Source organism: Platalea leucorodia (genome assembly GCF_965183815.1).
Source record: "Platalea leucorodia genome assembly, chromosome: 9".
Classification (NCBI taxonomy): Eukaryota; Metazoa; Chordata; class Aves; order Pelecaniformes; family Threskiornithidae; genus Platalea; species Platalea leucorodia.
In genome coordinates, this window is record NC_138831.1 from 18851394 (window position 1) to 18870074 (window position 18681).

The 18681-nt window shown below is 38.4% G+C and overlaps 1 protein-coding gene across 5 annotated transcripts; it reads right to left on the minus strand.

The window, feature by feature from the left end:
- Positions 1–160: 160 nt before the first annotated feature.
- On the minus strand, positions 161–18223 carry NEK4 (NIMA related kinase 4). 5 transcript variants are annotated; one of them, XM_082322479.1, is made up of 16 exons: positions 18023–18223; positions 14266–14532; positions 13055–13252; positions 12046–12153; positions 11224–11378; positions 10416–10554; positions 9166–9591; positions 8672–8725; positions 8304–8447; positions 7279–7419; positions 6825–6891; positions 6320–6426; positions 4946–5034; positions 4078–4283; positions 2335–2468; positions 161–1625 (listed from the first exon to the last, which is right to left on the minus strand). In XM_082322479.1, the coding sequence occupies exons 1-16, from the start codon at positions 18113–18115 to the stop codon at positions 1533–1535; spliced, it is 2421 nt and encodes an 806-aa protein (XP_082178605.1). In that variant the 5' UTR covers positions 18116–18223; the 3' UTR covers positions 161–1532. The 5 variants fall into 5 exon arrangements, with proteins under 5 accessions (XP_082178605.1, XP_082178607.1, XP_082178606.1 ...); XM_082322480.1 differs by having other exon boundaries at positions 1505–1625; positions 10419–10554; XM_082322482.1 differs by having other exon boundaries at positions 1535–1928.
- Between the last annotated feature and the right edge of the window lie 458 nt (positions 18224–18681).

The following is an 18681-nucleotide window of genomic DNA, read 5'->3' on the forward strand; positions in this document are numbered from 1 at the left end:
GCATTTCCACTGGGAGATAATTCTTGGCTTAGTGTTTTGGTTTTTTTTTTTCTTACTACTTTGTATACTGCCATGAGTACACCAAGATCTACAGAGAGCATGAAGGCTCTCTAAATTTTGGCTAGAGTTTCAGTGAAGTCACTGGGAAGGCAGGCGTGGGGGGGGATTAACTTTAGAAGGCTACTGGAGGTCACATCTCACTCAAGTATTTTAGTAAAAAGGAATAGAGCAAATCAAATCAAGTCTAGTTAAGCTGTTGCCATAGCCTGAAAGATCATCTACAGCTGGACTTCTACTTAAGTATTTCTAACCATGTGTAAAACAAGCTAGCAGTAGTGTCAGGTTGTAACAAGTACTGTAGAACAGTACATACCCCACCGCTAAGAATTGGAAAGTGTTCTAGGATAGGAGATTACAGAGTAGCATTTTTTTGTTTAAAATAAATTTGCCAGGGTAGAGAAAGTAACATCTTGACTCTGCATAATGGGATAGCTCTTGAAACCTTGTAACTTGAGCATCTGGTATGTGAGAGGCAGCAGGATCCACAGGTACTGCACTTTTTTTACTACTGTCTGTCATGTTAGTCTCCCTCCTGGAGGTTACAATATTTAAGCTGGAAGCAGGGAAAGACACAGGTTGTGCGTTTAAAATTTTATTTTACAAATTAGATTCCCTTTTGACTTCTTTATCCTTTAAAAAGAACACGTGCTTTTTCTGTAGTGATGGTACATGACGATGCCTGGGCACAATCTAGATGCAAAGAAAGGGAAAAGCTAAGACGCCTATTTCTCTAAGTGACTCTGGTCTTGGGCACTTTCATTCTTAAAAGGAATTATTATTTGTAAGGCAAAGGGATTTCTCCAGCTGGGACCATGGTAACCATGGCTGTGTTCCTTTCAAACATCTTCAGGCTCATTTTATCCAGTTACCAAATACTTTCTACCACCTTGGTGATCGCCTTAGCAGTGAGACACAAAAGCAAGGGTTCTGCTTAAAAGCAGTACAACCACTCCCTTTAGCACTTTAACTTGGCAATTTACAGAACCTGGAGGGCTTCTGGTGCTACCAAAATTAGTAATTGTTTCTGCCTGCTACATTTTTCACAACTATTTGATGGAACAGCTTATAAAATATAACACCATAGCCTTGGCATAGATTTTGTTACCATATTTAGTATATGACCATACCAAAAACCTTTTGCTATGACAAATTCAAATCAAACCATCTTTTTTTTTTTGACACTCCTTTGTATACAAAACTTGGTATCCGTCCCTCTTTGCATCTATGAAAAGCAACTTTTTAAAAGTTTCATTAAGAGAATAAAAACTAAACTAAACAGTTTCTCTTCTGAGAAAGTGATAGCCTGGTTCACATTTTAACATGAAAAATATTACTACAAACTATAACCTTTTTTTGCAAGTTCACCTCCTTATTCCAGCAAAGGAGGTCAATGGATAAACGTGCTTTGTAAGCTGGTCCAATCTATCAAATGAGCTATAAAACAGTCCTTTTCTCTAAGGAAAAAGTTCTGGTCAGAATTTCACATTTTCTTCAAGAAATTTCAGATGGCGTGCCTTCACACTGTAACTTGCATACTTGTCTCCCATGTGCTCCCGCAACTGCAGCTATTTAGAACACACAAGAAAACCCCACAAAATTTATTGACATTGCAAAAAGCAGGAACTACCAAAATATTAACAAAAAAATTACCAAAGCACTCAACTGAAAGCAGCACCTGAAGTTTGACAAATTAGATGGGAGAGAAGAAAAACGGAAGAGCCTCTATTGTCTGAAGGCAAAAGAGTTCCAAATCTCACCCAACAACTTAAAATATAAATCAGATCCTCACAGGTTATACTTACCCATGCAGTATTTTATTTGTAACCAAGGTTTGAATCAAATGAACTGGAGGTATTGCTCACTCACCTCTGTTAGGAATAGACATTAAATCGTTTCTCACTTTGGACGTAAAGGGCCTTAGGCATGTCAAGGCAAAAAATTACAGTTCAAAATAAATTACTATTAGAGAAATACCACAGAGTAAAATTATTCGCATACTTTGCATCTTCCACAAACTCAGGGACCATGGTAAAATTCTAAAGCTCCTATGCTTTCTGAAGAATTTGTGGTTGAACATAGTCCACATTCAGAATCAAACTTTTTAAGATTGAAAATGACAATATAATTAGGCCGTTGCCTGCCAATGACTACTTAACACTTTTTGGAATCAAGGTTTGCACTACTATATCAATATCTAAAAAGGGGAGGGGAGTAAAGACCCTGCTTATTTATCTAGGTTTATAAAGAAATAATTTTAATATGAAAGACATTCACCTCTCTTTTCACTTCATCGTCTTCTTCCATGATGCTGTACACCTTCTCAAGAAGTTTCACTCCCAATCCTTGCACCACATCAGATCTCAGGATTTCAACCATTCTCCTATTCTTGTCAGGAACTGATATGATATCTAGTAAAAAGAAGAAAAAAAAAAAAAAGAAATAGATCAATGCAGTAATAATTACTTTCAGTATAGCCCGTTTTCATACTCTATGCAGAAGAAGGATATAGGATGACATTGTGAGTATTACCACAGAATTCCAGCTGACCATTTGCATGAAACAACTGTTTTCTGAACTGGCTAGCTAAAGCGATCAACAAACATGGTGAGTCAGAAGCACTCAGGTGCGAACTCTTAAGACACTGGACAGTACAAAGTCAATGCAGACACAGTTTGCACAATTAGGTCCCTGTAACTTCATGTCAGGTGGTTCCTGTATACTATATTACAAATATTACTTGAATGAAAAGTACTATTCTCTAATACTACACCACCACCCAAATATTTGAATAATTCAATCACTTGTACTTGCAGCAAATGTAAAAGAAGTCTAATCACTGTAAAATACTAATGGCATCATTGCTGCCATCTGCCTGTTTGTCTCAACAGCCCTTGAATCTTTTGCTCCTCAGGTGAAGCTGCCAACAAGAGATAATCGTTTTATAAGGGGAGGCCTTCATTAGGAACTGAACTGAGAACACTAGCTTGCTCTTTTAATCACTGAAATCACCAACACTCCTTTCACAGGATGGATCACCTTCTAAAAATAAAATATCTGATCTAATTAAAATAAGTTTCAGCTTAGAAATGCAGTAGCTCTGTCATCGCAAATGGCAGTAAATAAATAGCTGGAGGATCTCACCACACAATACAAAAGAGTGAGAAAAACGGACAGAAAAAAGAACAATACCACTGAAATTTGTACCTTCAACATTCTGTCACACCGGTTTAGAGACAAACTCTTTCAATGTATTTTACTTTAGCTATGCAGAATCAACTTACCAGAGTAAAATCCAGTGTTCTCCTGTTGCTTTGCCTATCACCAGGCTAGTTACAAGTAGAATCCTTATTATTTAAAACAATAAGCACAAGAAGGTCTAAGACTTCAGAAACCTACCCTCACCTTTTTCACTTGTTGCATAGTGAGTGCAGTCATAGCAAATATAATTTTTTCTTGCTTTTTGGAATACGTATATATGCTTAAAAGTCTAAACCTGACCTTAAATATGAAACGTGATTCAATTCTTGCACCCGTATCTGTAGGAAAAATAAGCTTGCCCAAATTCTGCAATGAGGATGAACTTCTATACTCGTACAAACCTCCACTGTGTTTAGCGCTTTGTGTACAACTTCAGCTTTATCCGTAATTCACAAAGCTTTGAGGTATCAAATTGTTTGAATGCCTTAAAAATCTTATTTCAAAATACTCAACACCAACTGTTCATTTTGGAAGCTTCTAGGTGTAAGTCGTGGGGAAAAATCATATTGCAGGCCAGCTTTCTCTCTTCATTAATAATTACACAGATTGATCACACATTCCTTTCATTGGCAAGTAAACTGCAAATAAGAGTGGTTTTGCACACAAAATCATTTAGAAAGGTGTTTACTTCTGTAAGCATTGTTGAGACTTGAGAGGAAATAAATAAGAGTGGACTGTCTTCTGTTGCCTACTAGCAGGTTTTCTTTGGTTATTAGCAGTTGACAACCATTCATTTAAAGCAATACCAGAGCAACAGACCTGAAGAAATCTCTTCAAATTTTAATTCCTCGGATTCATCAGGTGATTTTCCATGCAAAATCAAAGTGTCTCGATATTTTCTATGAAGTTTAAACTCTGGGGCTGGAGTCGAGGTTACACAGGATTCAGAGCTCTCCTTAGAGTCCATTTTCAGCGTCCGTGTCATTAGCTGCACCAAGTCATTCATTTCATTCATATTGCTTTTTCTAGTAGAGGAGAAATAAGATGTAATTCAGTCACCGTTCATGATGCAACTTCCACCTCGCATTCAGAGGACTTTCATTAGGTTTAGTGAGGTCCTGCTAAGTACGCCATGTTAAGTTACTTCTTGTGGTGCAGTTTTATCAATAGCAGCATTAGCAGTATTTCAATCTAACAAAGGCTCAGAGCCCATTCGCCTAGCAACAATTCACTATCCTATTGGCTACTGCTACCTGTGTAGCTGCACCTGTGGTAATGCAACAAATCACATTTTTTTGAGAAGCTGCTTACACTGAGAAAATCAGAAATAAATTCAGCCTCATTCACAGTGGAAAGGAAGCATATTGGCGCCTTTGAACTCACGCTTTTAACACATCCTGACAGTTTATGTCCTTTGATGCTGGAAGACTGGTTTGTTGGGAAGCTACAGTTGACAAAAAACAGAGGTACACAATCACATGTCCCAGAAAGTTAAGCATGGGAAGTTTATAGTCACAGAAGGGCAACAGTTAAATGGAGTTTGTTTTCTTTATGCATCACACACTTCTTCAATCACTCGCTGTGCAGAGATAAAGTATGAAAGCAATTCCTGCCATTTTTTTCCACTCCAAGTCAAGGTCCAATATAGCAGTGAAAACTCCTGCACAGTATTAAACAAAATACTTACTTCTCCTTGGAATCACCATCAGACTTATCTGTAGAGCTTGTGGAAGAGCTTAACTCATCATCAGACAGGCAATGGGTTACTCTCTTTCTCTAAGTGAAGAGGGAATAAATGACAAAAATTCTAATAGTCAAAAGTGATTTATCAATATGGCATGAATTACTTTTCTTACACAGAAAAACACTCTTCAACAAGCGTATTTTTACAGACTCAGTTGATAATATTTAAAAGGTGTAACCTTTGGTTTTAAATACAAGCTAATAAACAAGACCTATTTTATGAAATGCTTATTTGACTAGCATTACATCTCAGTCATGCAGTTTTAACCACTATAAATGCTTTACCAAGTGCCTCTATTAAAAACAATTAAATCATGTATGCTTATAACATAGTTGGCTAAGAACTGACAAAGTCATTACTCTTAGCCCATCAGTTCAGTAAGTCCTCAGCATTCCCTAAAATACATGGAGACTTTAAGCACTTGTGTCTCTACAGTCTTGTGTTCAGTGCATAGCATAATATGCAAAAACATCGGTAGCATATGCACATACAACTAGTGTGTACTAACCTTATGTAATCTCAGTTTGTGAACGCAGATGAAGTTTCTGCATTTAGATACCAGTGATTAGCATACACACATAGGTAAAACATGCAAAACACTTTCCATGCAAGTGCTGGGCTGAGGAAAATAGAGCCTACACCTTGAAATTTCAGACTAAAATTTCTTCACAGTTACTCTTCTGTATTTATTGGTATTAATAATGTTCCCCTGATGTTTGCAGAAGATTTTATCCAATGTATGTTTAAGATCTTAAAAAAGACTTTCTAATTAGACAAGGAAGAGAATGTTGACAGAAACTATTCACTTTTTATCTAGCAACTGTTCCTTGTTGCCAGCATATAAATGTATGCACTTAACATGACTGCAGATTAAAAAAAAAAAAAAAAATGTTCAAACACCACTACCAAAGCAAAATTAGATGTACCAGGCTAGAGGTGGTGTGTTGTTAATAGAAATTTAAAGCAGACAATTCATCTATAACTAAAGCATAGGTCAGGACGAACTTTTTCCCTTCCAAACTAAAATAAACACTGCAATTTAGAGAGCCCATAACAATCAGTAAGAGATCCCTAGTCTTCATCTCTGACAAGTGGAGTGAAAATGCAGTGAGCCTGGAATTTTAAGACTGATCTAGTCAAACAAAAAGGTGGATTAGACATCTGTACTCTACCCCGGGACTTATAAAGCAATGTATAGAGAACTGTGCACTCCTGTTGACCGAGAGTTTCTTCCACGGAGAGTTTTTTTTAAATATCATTTTCTTCCCAAATTATGCCTGCATTTAAATATTTCAAAAGCAGATGACCCCAGTTTACCTGAGAAATACTGGGATCTGATGAGGACTGAGCAACTTTAACATGATTTTCCATATGTGATTTTGCTTCAACTACTGCACTATTTGACGATCGTCTTGCTGGAATCACTGGAAGGATGACATTTTTACAATATTTACAACTTAGCTGCATGTATTTTGAATTAGTTTCATGCTCATGCAAGAAAAAGTCTATCACCTGGCAGAAGACAAGCAGGTAGGTATTCTGCTAAGAGAAAACACTGAAGCTTCTATCTGAAAGTTGTATATTCTGCGCTTCATGTACATTTCAAAGACAAGTTGTCACCACTAAACACAACTGAACATAACTGAATAAGAAGCAGAAAAATAGACATATTAACAGAAATTTTTATTTAACACAGAACTAGATCCTTAGTGCATCTTTCTGAAGGTGTTAGTGAAGAACAGACAGCAAGTTATAATTTCTTCAAAAAGAAGTTATCAGTCTACTTATACACAGAATGTTAACATGCAAACATAAAAATTACCAGAGGGAAACATCTCCTCCTGAGACTGTTTCAGCCTCCTTCGTTCTCTTGCTGACAAGGGCCGCTCCTTCAAAAGAAGTTAAATTGATGTTAATTAGCAATCATCACAGTGGCTTTTGTTATCTAATCACCTATAAAGGAAAACAACTTTTTCAACTGACATGGAAGAGAGAGCTATTAGAGTAGACCTTCTGATCATCTAACAAATGCTTACTTATTTACTACAAAACAGTCTTGGTCAATGAGACTAATATACACTCTAGAAAAGGAGCTTCTGACCTCCCTGGTTCAGCAAGGCAACTTCTCATCTCACACTGACCAAGTGCTTGACAGGACCTCCACTAGGTAGGAAGCTACTATAAATTTCTTTAGTCACTGTGCATACACTCAAGAGAACAAACTGCTCAGAAGGAATGAGAGACAAAAATAAGCTGACACAGTATTCAGCACTAACCTTTGAAACGGCAACTTGACTTGTTTTGATGCTATTTACAGATTCAGAGACTTCAGCAGCATGCTGCTCTGCACACCTCTGTGCTGTCTTTGCGTTCACGTCCAAAGGAAAAGGTAAAGGCCGAGGAGCAGCTGCTCTGAACTGGAAAGAGAAGGGAGCAAGAATTTATACCTTTTTTATTAAAAGTTACAGTACTCTGCAATCTAGAAGACATTCTTGCACGGTAAGGCTGGATGCCAGAGGTTTTGGATCCTACCGTAACCTCCTCATATCTCCCAACTTCATCACTTCACCCCTCCCTCTCCACACCTCTGCTTGCTTCCACTTCCCTTCTCCCCATCTCTACATCTTGCCCCCTGCTCCCAGACTATTTTTCAGCCAATGCTTTTGCAACAACTGTCCCCACCCTCAAAGAGCAAAATCCAAGAGAAAAATAGGGTATCATACTGAAAATCAATCATCCTCTTCTCTATTCTTCTATAGCTGGTGCCTTTCCCCAAAGAAATCTCTCAGCTCAGTGTGGAAGCATTGACAGGAGCCCTAGCTTATGTGCATGTGTAAGGGCCAAGATTTTCTTCCTAGAGTTTGCACTCGTAAGCTTAGGGCAGCCATTACACATGTCTGTTCTAAAATACTAGTAATCTACTATGCACTACAAGTGGCCTTATCCACAACAGTCAAGAAAAGTACTGCTACACATTTTGTAGTCACAAGCAATGAGAAGTCCTGACAGAAACTGCTAGGAAAGTCTGTAGCATAGCAAAGGCAAAGCCCAGAGTTCACTGCATTTCCTTGCACCTATCTGGCCCACCCACCTCACACTTATGAAGGTTATTGATATTCTCAAAGATTTACACAGACTGTTTCTAAAGGACATCTTGAGTGTTCTGCATTTTGTTACTAATGAAGTTATACAGATACACATGAAACAAGAACAGCTTAAAAAAAATAGGTCCCATTTTTAAAGAGTAAAAAATGCAAGAGTCTTAAAGGAAAGAGGAGAACTATTTTTTGAGCATCTGCACCTTCTCTGAACAGACTTCAGCTAGCTCTCTTTTCTTCTGCCGTCGCTGCCGTGAGAGAGAGGGTTCACTGACAGAACTATGAGGCTGCAAGTGGGAAGTAATTTTTTCCTGAGCATCTCCCAAAGCTCCATGACAGACGTCATCCTAATAAGTAAAAGTACTTTTAAAAAATTTAGACATGCCATTTCCAGATTTACACATACACTCTTTTTAAAAAAAATCAGCACAGGTCACTACTATTTGGACTGCATCCACCTTAACACATCACAGTTACAACCACAATAAACTCTTACTTGATAGACAGTTAGAAAAAATACCTGCTGTACCAGCATTTTTAAGCTACTAAACCTTCAAAGAAGGACACTTACTTGAATTACAAAAGGAACAAATGGTGCTACCAGCTTTTCGGTAGTATCCAAGCTCTACAATAGATAATGATTTCTCATTAGAAAGGCGTGTATGAAAATCTCATTGTGGACCAAAATGCAATGAAAAGACAATCACCACCTACTACCTCCCCATCCAAATCAGGACCAACTCAAGATTAGCCAGGCCTATTTAGAACATAGAACAAAGAAGTTACAAAACTACTTTTACCATCTCTCTTCTCAGCTGAAAAACAAAATTGTTGTTTCCTGTAAAAACAGAATTTCCATCATCTAGATGCAACCCTAAACTACTTCACCATGTTGTCTTTGCAAATCTGAAGCCAAGGCTCCTAACTACTTAAGCATCTCTATAATTGCATCAGTAGCATCCTACTTTGACAGAAAAACACTTGCAGCAGCTCTCTAAATTTTAAGAGCTGGCCATTAGTTAAATCTATTTCAAAGTCTATTTCAAGTAAGCATAAATGCATTACCAGGACAGTTTGCTTTTGGTCTTTTGATACAGGCTGCAGGAGTTTCAAAGTGTCACCATCTTCTTCTATAGCATCAACAGAGGACTGCTTAGATTCAACATTTTCAGTTTTAGAAGTTTGTTTTGCTCTTTGCTGTAGTCCATCTTCCTTAATTGGTGGGCTACTTGATGTTATTTTAGAATTCCCTGGAACATTTAAACAGTTTGCTTCATTATTCTCTGGAATATGCTCACTGCCACGCTTCTCACTTCCACACTTCATCCTTTCAGACAGTAAAATATCAATATTCACTGCACTAACTGTAGCTAAGGAGTCCGCCAAGTTGTTCAAATCATTATTGCTTGGTTTTCTTTCCAAATCAACAGCTGGTTTCTCTGAGGGACAAAATTTGGTGGCTTTATATTTGATAATACAGTCTTCTTCATTCTAGAATTAACAGGAAAACAAAAAAATGAATTACATTTTGGGTATTATGTACACATGAAAGAACACTCTAAGCATTGAAGAAAAATCATTAACATACCAGAGTACATAAACTGCAATGAAATTACGATCAATTACAGATGAAGAGCCTCAAAAAAAGCCGCAGCCCTCATTTCTGAAGAGATACAGGCTGCATATGCAAATGACATATTTCAGGCTTTGGTTTATACACATGCAGTACAGCTACTTTTCACCAGGACCATGAAAGAAAAGTTGCACTCCCTTGGCTCTTCCATAAGGGAGAAGCCAACAAGTACCAACAGTCTTTAAGATGTACTACACCATACACATTCAGTATTTCAGCACTGAAAGCTTAAACCCACAATAGCAGACTCATTATAGAAAATAAAAAACACGCAAAAGATTGACCTTTACAAAATATTTGTTCTAATCACTGGAAAGAATTCCAACAATAAACAATTTTTGGTTGTAACTATAATTAGGTTTTTCCAGTCAAAAAACATATATTTAAAAACGATTACCACTTGTCATCAAATATTTGAAAAAATATTCGACCTCAAATACTCCATGAGTAATTCACGTAGTGACCCACAAATGAAAAACTGGATGCTGTTTTTTTACTTCCATTGTTTATTTACTTCCACTCTTGCCTAAACACAATTCCTTCCTTAATAGGAATTTTACACATTGCTAGGAATCGGATCTATGTTCTCATGAATGCTCAAGGCACTTCTTATAAAACTGAGTTTTTTCTCTACAAAAATCAAGTGGGGTTTGTTTTTAAAAAGAAAATACATCTTTCTCACAACTTTGTACTTCCTGGCTTGCTCAAAGGAGTTCTGGTGTGTAACGTTCCTGCTATGAGATTCATTCTTTACTGGGACCGCAGAACAAGGATCTTTAGGTTTAGAATTCACTGTTTTCTTATGACTTCTGGCTGCTTTCCTGTAAAGAAAATAAAAGCTACTCATTCAATCACCATCAATGAGATCTTAAGATATTTCTTTAGATTATACCAATTAAAAGATCCACTCCACTAAACAGCTTACATATAGAGAGTATAAGATGCTGGGCTTTTTCAACAGACTGTGCACAACATACTCATTTTCATCTCTATAAAAGGAGCTTAAAAACACCATTCAGACTCTGCCAGCAATGTACACTTGCTCTGCATAGCACCAAGATCAGTCCTATGTGGAAACAGTGAAATAATTGACTAAACGTAACATAAAAAAAAAAATTATATCAGTGAATATCAAAAGGAACTTGGTGTTACAACTCTCAGCTGATAAATGGCCTCAAAGAACCGTATAGAAAGATGTATATTTCTTATCACTTCCTTAAAAATACTGGTGCTACTTTTTTTAACTCTCTGAATAAGCTGTGCAATCTTAACCATTGCACAGTTTTATTCTGCATTCACAGAAAAAAATAGTTTCCATTCTAATTCCCTATTTCTCAAAGGATCTAAAGAAACTCATATGTTGATATGCTTTGTAACTGCACATAACAGAACTAATTTTATCCTGCTACAAAAAATAGGAAAAGTTGTAAAACAAAGACCACAGTAACATGAATATTTTGCACAGAACCACTCAAATGAAAATATCTTACGCCTTTGTGGCTTCCAAAAACAAAGAAATTTGGTGCCTGATATATGGCTGTCGTAGTATGCTTTTCACACTAGGTCTTTCCTCAGGTTTTTTACTGAGCATAGTTCGTATTATTTCTACCAACTGTGGGCTGTAATCCTTTGGCATGGGTGGCAACTGTAAAAGGAAGGAGAAGTCTGGTATTATTTAACATATCTGTCAATAGGGGCTACTGCTAGATTGTTTATGCATGACAGTTATATTCAGCTAGCTACTTTGCATAAAAAATAGTCCCATTGTTCATATGCTGAAAGCTACCCGAGTGCTTCACATCAAACAGAATACAGAAATTTTAAGTGTTTTGTCTAAGAACTGTTCATAATTCTGTATTAATATCAGCAGTTAAAATTCTGTGAATAGGCTTAAAAATTTATATAAAATAAATCAATTAATTTCATTATATGCCAAAGCAAGACAGATACTTAAATAAGCTAGTCTTGCCTAACAGGAAAATGGCATCACATGGATAGTGATTTAATTCTTTGCACAATTTTCAAACCAGAAGCAAATTAAGTAAGTCATCTCTGAACTTTGAAAATTAATCAATATACCAGTTAAACAAAAGGGTAACAAGAAACTTGAGCAGTAACTACAAATGAGTAACTTCCCGAGTCTGGTATTGCATCATATACTTCCATGAAATACCGGTCTTACAACATATATGATGATGCATGTAACATGCAAAATATTTTTAACTCCATGCAATATTTCTGATTGGAAAAGATAAGCTCAAGTTCTAGACAGAAAAGCCAAGCACAGATAAAAAAATTTTATAAGTTTTTACCTTTCCTTCAATAATTCGATAAACCAAAGAGTTCATGTCTTTAGCATTAAAGGCATGTTTCAGTGTAGCCATTTCATAAACGCAGCAGCCTAATGCCCAAACATCAGACTGAAAAAAGAGAAGAAAAATAAGTTTTGGAAACTTTTTATTAATTGTAGAAGTTTTATCTCCAGACTTAGTCACCTGCTTTCAAGGAGGCCTTTAATGACAGTAAACTAATTAAGAGCAAATTCCATTGCAAACTTTTGGCTTCAGTCTCACTCTTTTATTTTTAATCTTGATCAACTGAATTATTTTCTTCCAAGTATCACCCAATTTTTCTGAAAAGAAGTGTAGAAAGTTGCTGTTCATAGGATTTTTTGTTTGTTTTCTTTTTAAGGACAACATAGGTTCTAACTGACAAATGAAAATATTTTGATTTTTCATTGGAAGAACAGTTTCCCCTCAGCTCTTGCTCACTGTAGACACTCATATTTATGGTGCGTGTGGTTTGCAGCAAGAGCTGAACAGGTATACAAGAGCATGTTTGCTTTATTTTATCATATTTTAAATCCACAGCAACACTGCTGATTTCTCTATTTAAAATTTCTTTTTTTTCTTTAATGCTGCTGTTATGTCTAATACAGACTTTTGAATATAAAGCTTCCTGTCTGTTACATAATAAATTTAGAAAATGCAGCTATCTAACACAGACTGATATTTTTGTTTACATTGGCATGCTGTGATAGATACAGGCAGCCTGCTGAATATCTTGGCTGTGATAAGTTATCACACACTACGAATTCCCACCTACTGCAGCAAACACAGTTCCAGAAACAAAGGTCCCTGGAAATCTCTCCCTTATTTTTTTTGTTTGGTCTTTGGGGACGTTAAAAAGAGTTGGAAGCAATAAGAAACTTATTAGCACCACTTACCACTAAAAACAACAGATAAGATTGTAAAATTTCTCAGACAAACAAAATAAGTTGCCTAACGAAGTAGAAATGACATTTGCATTAACATACTCTACCTTATAGTTGTAGGGTTTGTTAGAAAATAGTTCCGGGCTCATGTAGTATGGTGTGCCTATGAGAGTGCTGGCCATGTCGTATTGGTTTTCCAACACTCTGGCTATTCCCAGGTCACCCACTTTGATTATATTTGTTCGTGTCAGAAAAACATTTTGAGTTTTAAGATCTCTGTGCAGAATGTGCTTTTCATGTAAATACTGGGGGGGGAAAAACATGTAAATAGAATTAAGTAACCCATAATTGGTTCTTCTACACTGAAAAGTAAAATCACATTACACAAGTCAAAGAGGGAAAATACAAACGCAGAAAAGACACATCACTATCAAAGTCAGGAGTGCCCCGCTAAAGACAGCATTAGTGAATTAACATTAAGAATGACTGATATAGGCATGGACCCAAAACTTGGCACTGCTTCAGAGAAATCTCCCTGTGTGGCTCTAACAAGCCAGCAGAAAAGAGGAAATAAAAATGTAAAGACTCAGACTTTAACTCACTTTTTGCTGCCCCCATTTCTTGACAATCATTTCTTAGTCTTAAGTATAAAATTTCAGTGGAAGATACAATATGAGCTTTGTGTAAACTGGGAAGAAAATTAGTCTTATAATAAACAAGAACAGGCACTGTAGACTTGCATATGTCTGATCACAACAGGCAACTTTAAGAGAGAATTTTCTGTCCAATTTCTTATTTCTCAGTGTTAACATTTATATCTGGTCTTTATTACTATAAGAATTGTCTTTCAAGTTTGGTAACCTCCAATTACGAAATTTCAACAGAGTGAGATAAGATTTAATAGAAATTATGAATTAGTAATTTAAATTTACCATTAAAAAACACCAGCAAAACCACACAACACAAAATCCTTCTGAAATAATCTGCCTTTTTTTTAAACTACATTTTGTAAATGTAATCTAAACTTTCAAATCAGAGAAGCATTTCAGACTAGAATTGCAAACACCCTGGAGGTTACCACTGTCTACTGTGATACAGAAGTATAGACATAAAATATGATAGCAATTTCTTACCTAAAATCATTAATTTGATTGCAATGACCTGTGAACATTTTTCATGTACCAATAACCATTGTATTTAGATGCTAACCGAGCCAAACTAGAATTCAAAGTCTGCAGCCTAACTGTGGAATTTTTAAATGCAGAAAGAGCCAAATTAAATTTATATCCGAAGATAACAAAGTTATACTTTATTTTACCTGCAGTGCCATGGCAATCTGGACAAACCACTCCACCACCTGATTCTCAGGCAAAAGTTTACCCTTCTGCTCTTTAAGTTTGTGATACAGATCTCCTCCCTCGCAGAAGCCCATAACAATATATAGTAGGCCATCTTCCCCCTGCCAGGACTCTCTGTAGGTGACTATGTTCGGGTGTTTCAACTGGGATAACAACTGTGCCTCTTGTTCTGCGGCTTTCCTCTCTCGGTTGGAAGCATTTTTAAGGTTTAACTTTTTGATGACATACTGTAAAAGAAATGGCAAGGTATATCATTAGAGATGAAAGTAACCATGCAGAAGCCCTAGGAAATTCCCCAAATCTAAAGGAAATACGGTATTTGAAATCTCCACACGTTATTCTATATGGAGACTGCAATTTGTCTAGTAGTTACACATCATTTCTACCATTACACTGTAAAAATGGAACAGCTGTGGCTATTTGATTCATCTACCTGAATAAAATTCTGCACAGGAATTTTGTAGTGTTTTGCTTTCTTCTGACTAATGTTCACATTTATCTTTTTTCCCCCACTCTCATTTTAAATGTGTGTCTATCATTCATCTCTTAAGCCCGAAATACTGGTTTGTCCATCACAGTTACTCTCAAAATGGGCCATTTCAATAGTAACTTTAAAAATATAACAACATTAAGGGAAGTATGCAGTCATATGCAAAAAAATGGCAACGGATGTCTAGGATAAAAGTCATCTGGCTAGACTTATTTTGCTCTTCTCTGCTAGAAAAGCAAACCCAACTTCTTTCATTTTATTTTAAGGAAAAGTGGACTTTTCCTTTCACTTCTTCAGAAATGAAACATATGTTCTTTGTGAAAAAAGAGAAACTCAAGAAACAACATCTCAGAACTTCGGCAAACATAGATCATACATTTGAAGACCAAAAAGGTTGTTAAAATCTCAGTTTCAAGGCTTAGATTACAAATTTCCCATTGTCACATGCACAAGAAATACTTAATAGAGCTGAATTTCTGAACACACAAAATAATGCTGCTGAGCTTTTCAGGTCTGTTCATTCTTTTCTTAAAAAACTTGTACCCAGCAGAAGATCCCCAAGGCAGAACTGACTTGGGATTAATTGGTTTGTACAAAAAGTCTACAAAACAGTGACGCACAGGAGAACAGGAAAAAAGGTTCTATCGGGAAAAGAAATGTAGCAAGCAGAGATGCAGTTGGAGGGCTGGTACAGTTAGGGGCACATTGGAAAAATACTTTCTCAAAAACCTGAAAGCAGACATAATTTACTTTTTTTAAACCTTGCCTTAAAACTATCTGTTGCATTTATGAGTTTCTGCATATGCAGGCTTAAACGTATTCAAGAAGAAATGCACTATTACAGGGAAGCAGAGACTCTTGGTCATACTGAAAGAGCCACAAGGTCTTACGCTCATTCCTAAATTTCTTTTATTCTGTATTAAGATGGGTTTAGAATTTTTTAAAACTGCATATGAAAACTGTTATTTACTTCCCTAATATGTACTATGTCAAATGTATTTCTAAGGAATTTCAGGTTTTAGCAAAAATGTAATCGAAGCTGAAGATGAGACAACAAAATCCATAGCACGCGTTCATCCTACACAGCACCAATATTTAGGTCTGACCTGGCCCCCTTCCCAATGTACATTTTGTGGTAACCACTTTTAGGGCATCAGCTTTCCACAGAACAATCATGCCATGGTATACACCTGACCCCACTCTTACCTGAGAGCTTCTAAATGGAAACATGTAAAAAATTTTTTACTTACTCAATTTCAGTGTCCTTGGCAATTGCTTAGGGTGTCTACTTCCCAGGCTGGCCCTATTAATTTAGTCCAGCACATTTAATTAGCGTTGAGGAAGTCTGCCCCCTATATACCAAGAGAACCAATTATGCAGAAATCAACAGTACCTCGTGATTTTGTGTTTCAGAAGTCTGCTGGATATTAGACAAGCTCCTCAATTCTTATAACCTGCAATGATGCACAGCTCCCAAGAGGAATATGACAAAACTACTTGTGTACAGCATCATCTAAGCTTAAAATAAAATAGAAATGCTGTAACTACTGTGTTCTATGTGACAAGCCAACTACAACTGTATCTTTGGGCATGGAAACCAAAAGCTTTTAGCTTTATATCAGCATCTGTCTTTAGACGATGTACTACCAAAATGCAAAACACATGCGTATAGCCTAACTTTAAATTAGCATTGATTATATTTGGTTTAATGAGCATGTTATCCTTGCAAGATTTCCATGAAATCTATTGCAATGCTCTTCCACCTTATTTGATACCAAATTGTGTACAAATTGGATTTTTTTTTTGTTTGTTTGTTTTAAACATTTGGAGCCACTTGACCTTCTCCACAAAAAAACAGCATTCAGTTAACAGCAAATACACTTAAACAAACTATAATTTCTTTCACAGAGCATGTAGCACTACACCAAAGCCACAACGAAAAATCCCCATCATCCTACTACAGAAGAAAGTTTATAGAAGTTGGCAAAAGATAAGACACAGTAAAACACATCAAATATTTGAGATAAAATCACAACGATAAGGAAGCAACTCTTGCCAATGTTAATGATCAGCAGCATGACAGAGATGAAATCCAAGGACCTGTACATGGTTGAAAGTCACCTGAACGCACTGTTTACTTTTAGGACAACGAGGTTAGCAGCTCTTTGCAGACATTGGACTATGCACCGTGGTGACTGGCCTGGAGGGAATAAGTGCTGCCATCGCTGCTACCCAACCCACAGGTTACAGGGATGTGCCTTTGGATTCCAGCCTCTTCCCTGCCTCCATCCGGAAAGGACGCACCCTCTGATCACCATTGGGCACAAACGCTTCTCCCATCATCTCTAGTCAAATCCTGGGCATAAGGCTCACACCCACGGCTTCTGCGGTACTGCTCTGTGGGTGTTCTCCATCCCCATTTCTTTATCTTCTTGCATTTTCTATCAAACACATCTGCTTTGGCCAGGCAAGACAGATTATTTCAAATTTCCAACAAAAAGGCAAAGGAAAAAATGCTTGCACTTTAACTCTGACATAACCAAAACTTGCCAGGCTCTGCTGCAGTCAATACAGCAAACACAAAGTCCGTCTTCCTCCAGCAGAGTTGATGCCAGCGAAAGCCAACACCAGAAGCTGTTTCTTCCATCCTTGCTACCATTTTTATCGCCGCCACACGTGCATGTCTTAGAGACTACACAAGGAGAAACAAGCCAAGAGCAACCTTTTCTGTTTCACGCTAAAAAGAGCAGGCTGTATTTTCCTGTCGCCCAAAGGACTGCCAAAGCTAGGTTTTCCTCCCCAAAACAAGGCATCAGACATTTTAAAAAAACAATATGCAATTTTATTTAAATGAAAAAAAAAAAAAAGTGAGGATTTTGGGGGGTTAGTGGGTTTTTTGAGATTAAAAGGGGGAAAACGTCTTCTCCACACCTTTGATAAAAGTCTTCATGGACAAGGGAGGAAAACAGGAATACCTCGACGGGCAAGCCCAGCTCACGTCGCCGCAGTCGCACCTCAACACCAGGTCATGGCCACAGCTGCACCCCGACACCAGGCCACAGCCCTGGTCGTGCCTGGGGCTGTCGTCAGGGCCATACACCAAGGCCAAGGTCGCACCCCCCAACCAGGCCACGGCCCCAGCGGCACCCCCAGACCAGGCCACGGCCGTTCCCCTCACACCAAGCCACGGCCGCAGCCGTGCCCCCCTGCGACCAGCCCCTCGCTACCTGCTTGCTGTCCTGCTGGTGCCGCACCAGGCTCACCTCCCCGTAGCTTCCCTTCCCCACGGCTCGGAGGAAGCAGTAGGCAGCCAGGGGCATCCTCCCGCCGCCCGGGCCCGGTCAGTGCCCGGCGGCCGGTGCCCCCGGGGCCCGCCCGCCCAGCAGCGCGGCCGCCGCTGCCATAGAGATGACCAGGGCTCCCCGCTGCCACAGAGAGTACGCCGTGCAGAGCGGACCGCCGCACGTCTCTATGGTGCGAGCGCCCCGCGGCGCTGCAGCGGCCATTTTGGAAGCGGGCGAGGCGGCCATGTTAAGAGTGGGCAGGGAGCCTGAGGGAGGCGTGAGGCAGGCGGCAAGCCGTTGTGGTGAGGCAGGGTTTCCCTCTTGTTACGGCCCGAGAAACAAAGCCGTCCCCTCAAAAACAGTGTCTCACGAGGGTTCTTGGCGTGCTGCTCCATGGGACCCGTGTGCTGAGCTCCGGGGAAGGGTGGGGACAGGGACACGGTGACAGCTCCCCTGTGGGCGGCTGTGCCACGATGCCCCAGCCCCACAACGGGCCCCACCACCCTGCCGTGTGCCCTGGGGCATGAGGTGGCCGGAGAGGCCTGGCAGAGCACAGCTGTTCTACAGAGCCATCTTGCCACCTTTGGATGGGGCAGAGAATT

Excerpts from the sequence above, each read along its gene's own strand:
- NEK4 (XM_082322479.1), bottom strand. The coding sequence starts at position 18,115 with ATGCCCCTGGCTGCCTACTGCTTCCTCCGAGCCGTGGGGAAGGGAAGC. Across the intron at positions 6,892-7,278 it reads GTCAAGTTGCCGTTTCAAAG|GAGCGGCCCTTGTCAGCAAG; the intron begins GTTAGTGCTGAA and ends CTTCTTTTGAAG. Across the intron at positions 4,284-4,945 it reads GATGGTGATTCCAAGGAGAA|AAAAAGCAATATGAATGAAA; the intron begins GTAAGTATTTTG and ends CTCCTCTACTAG.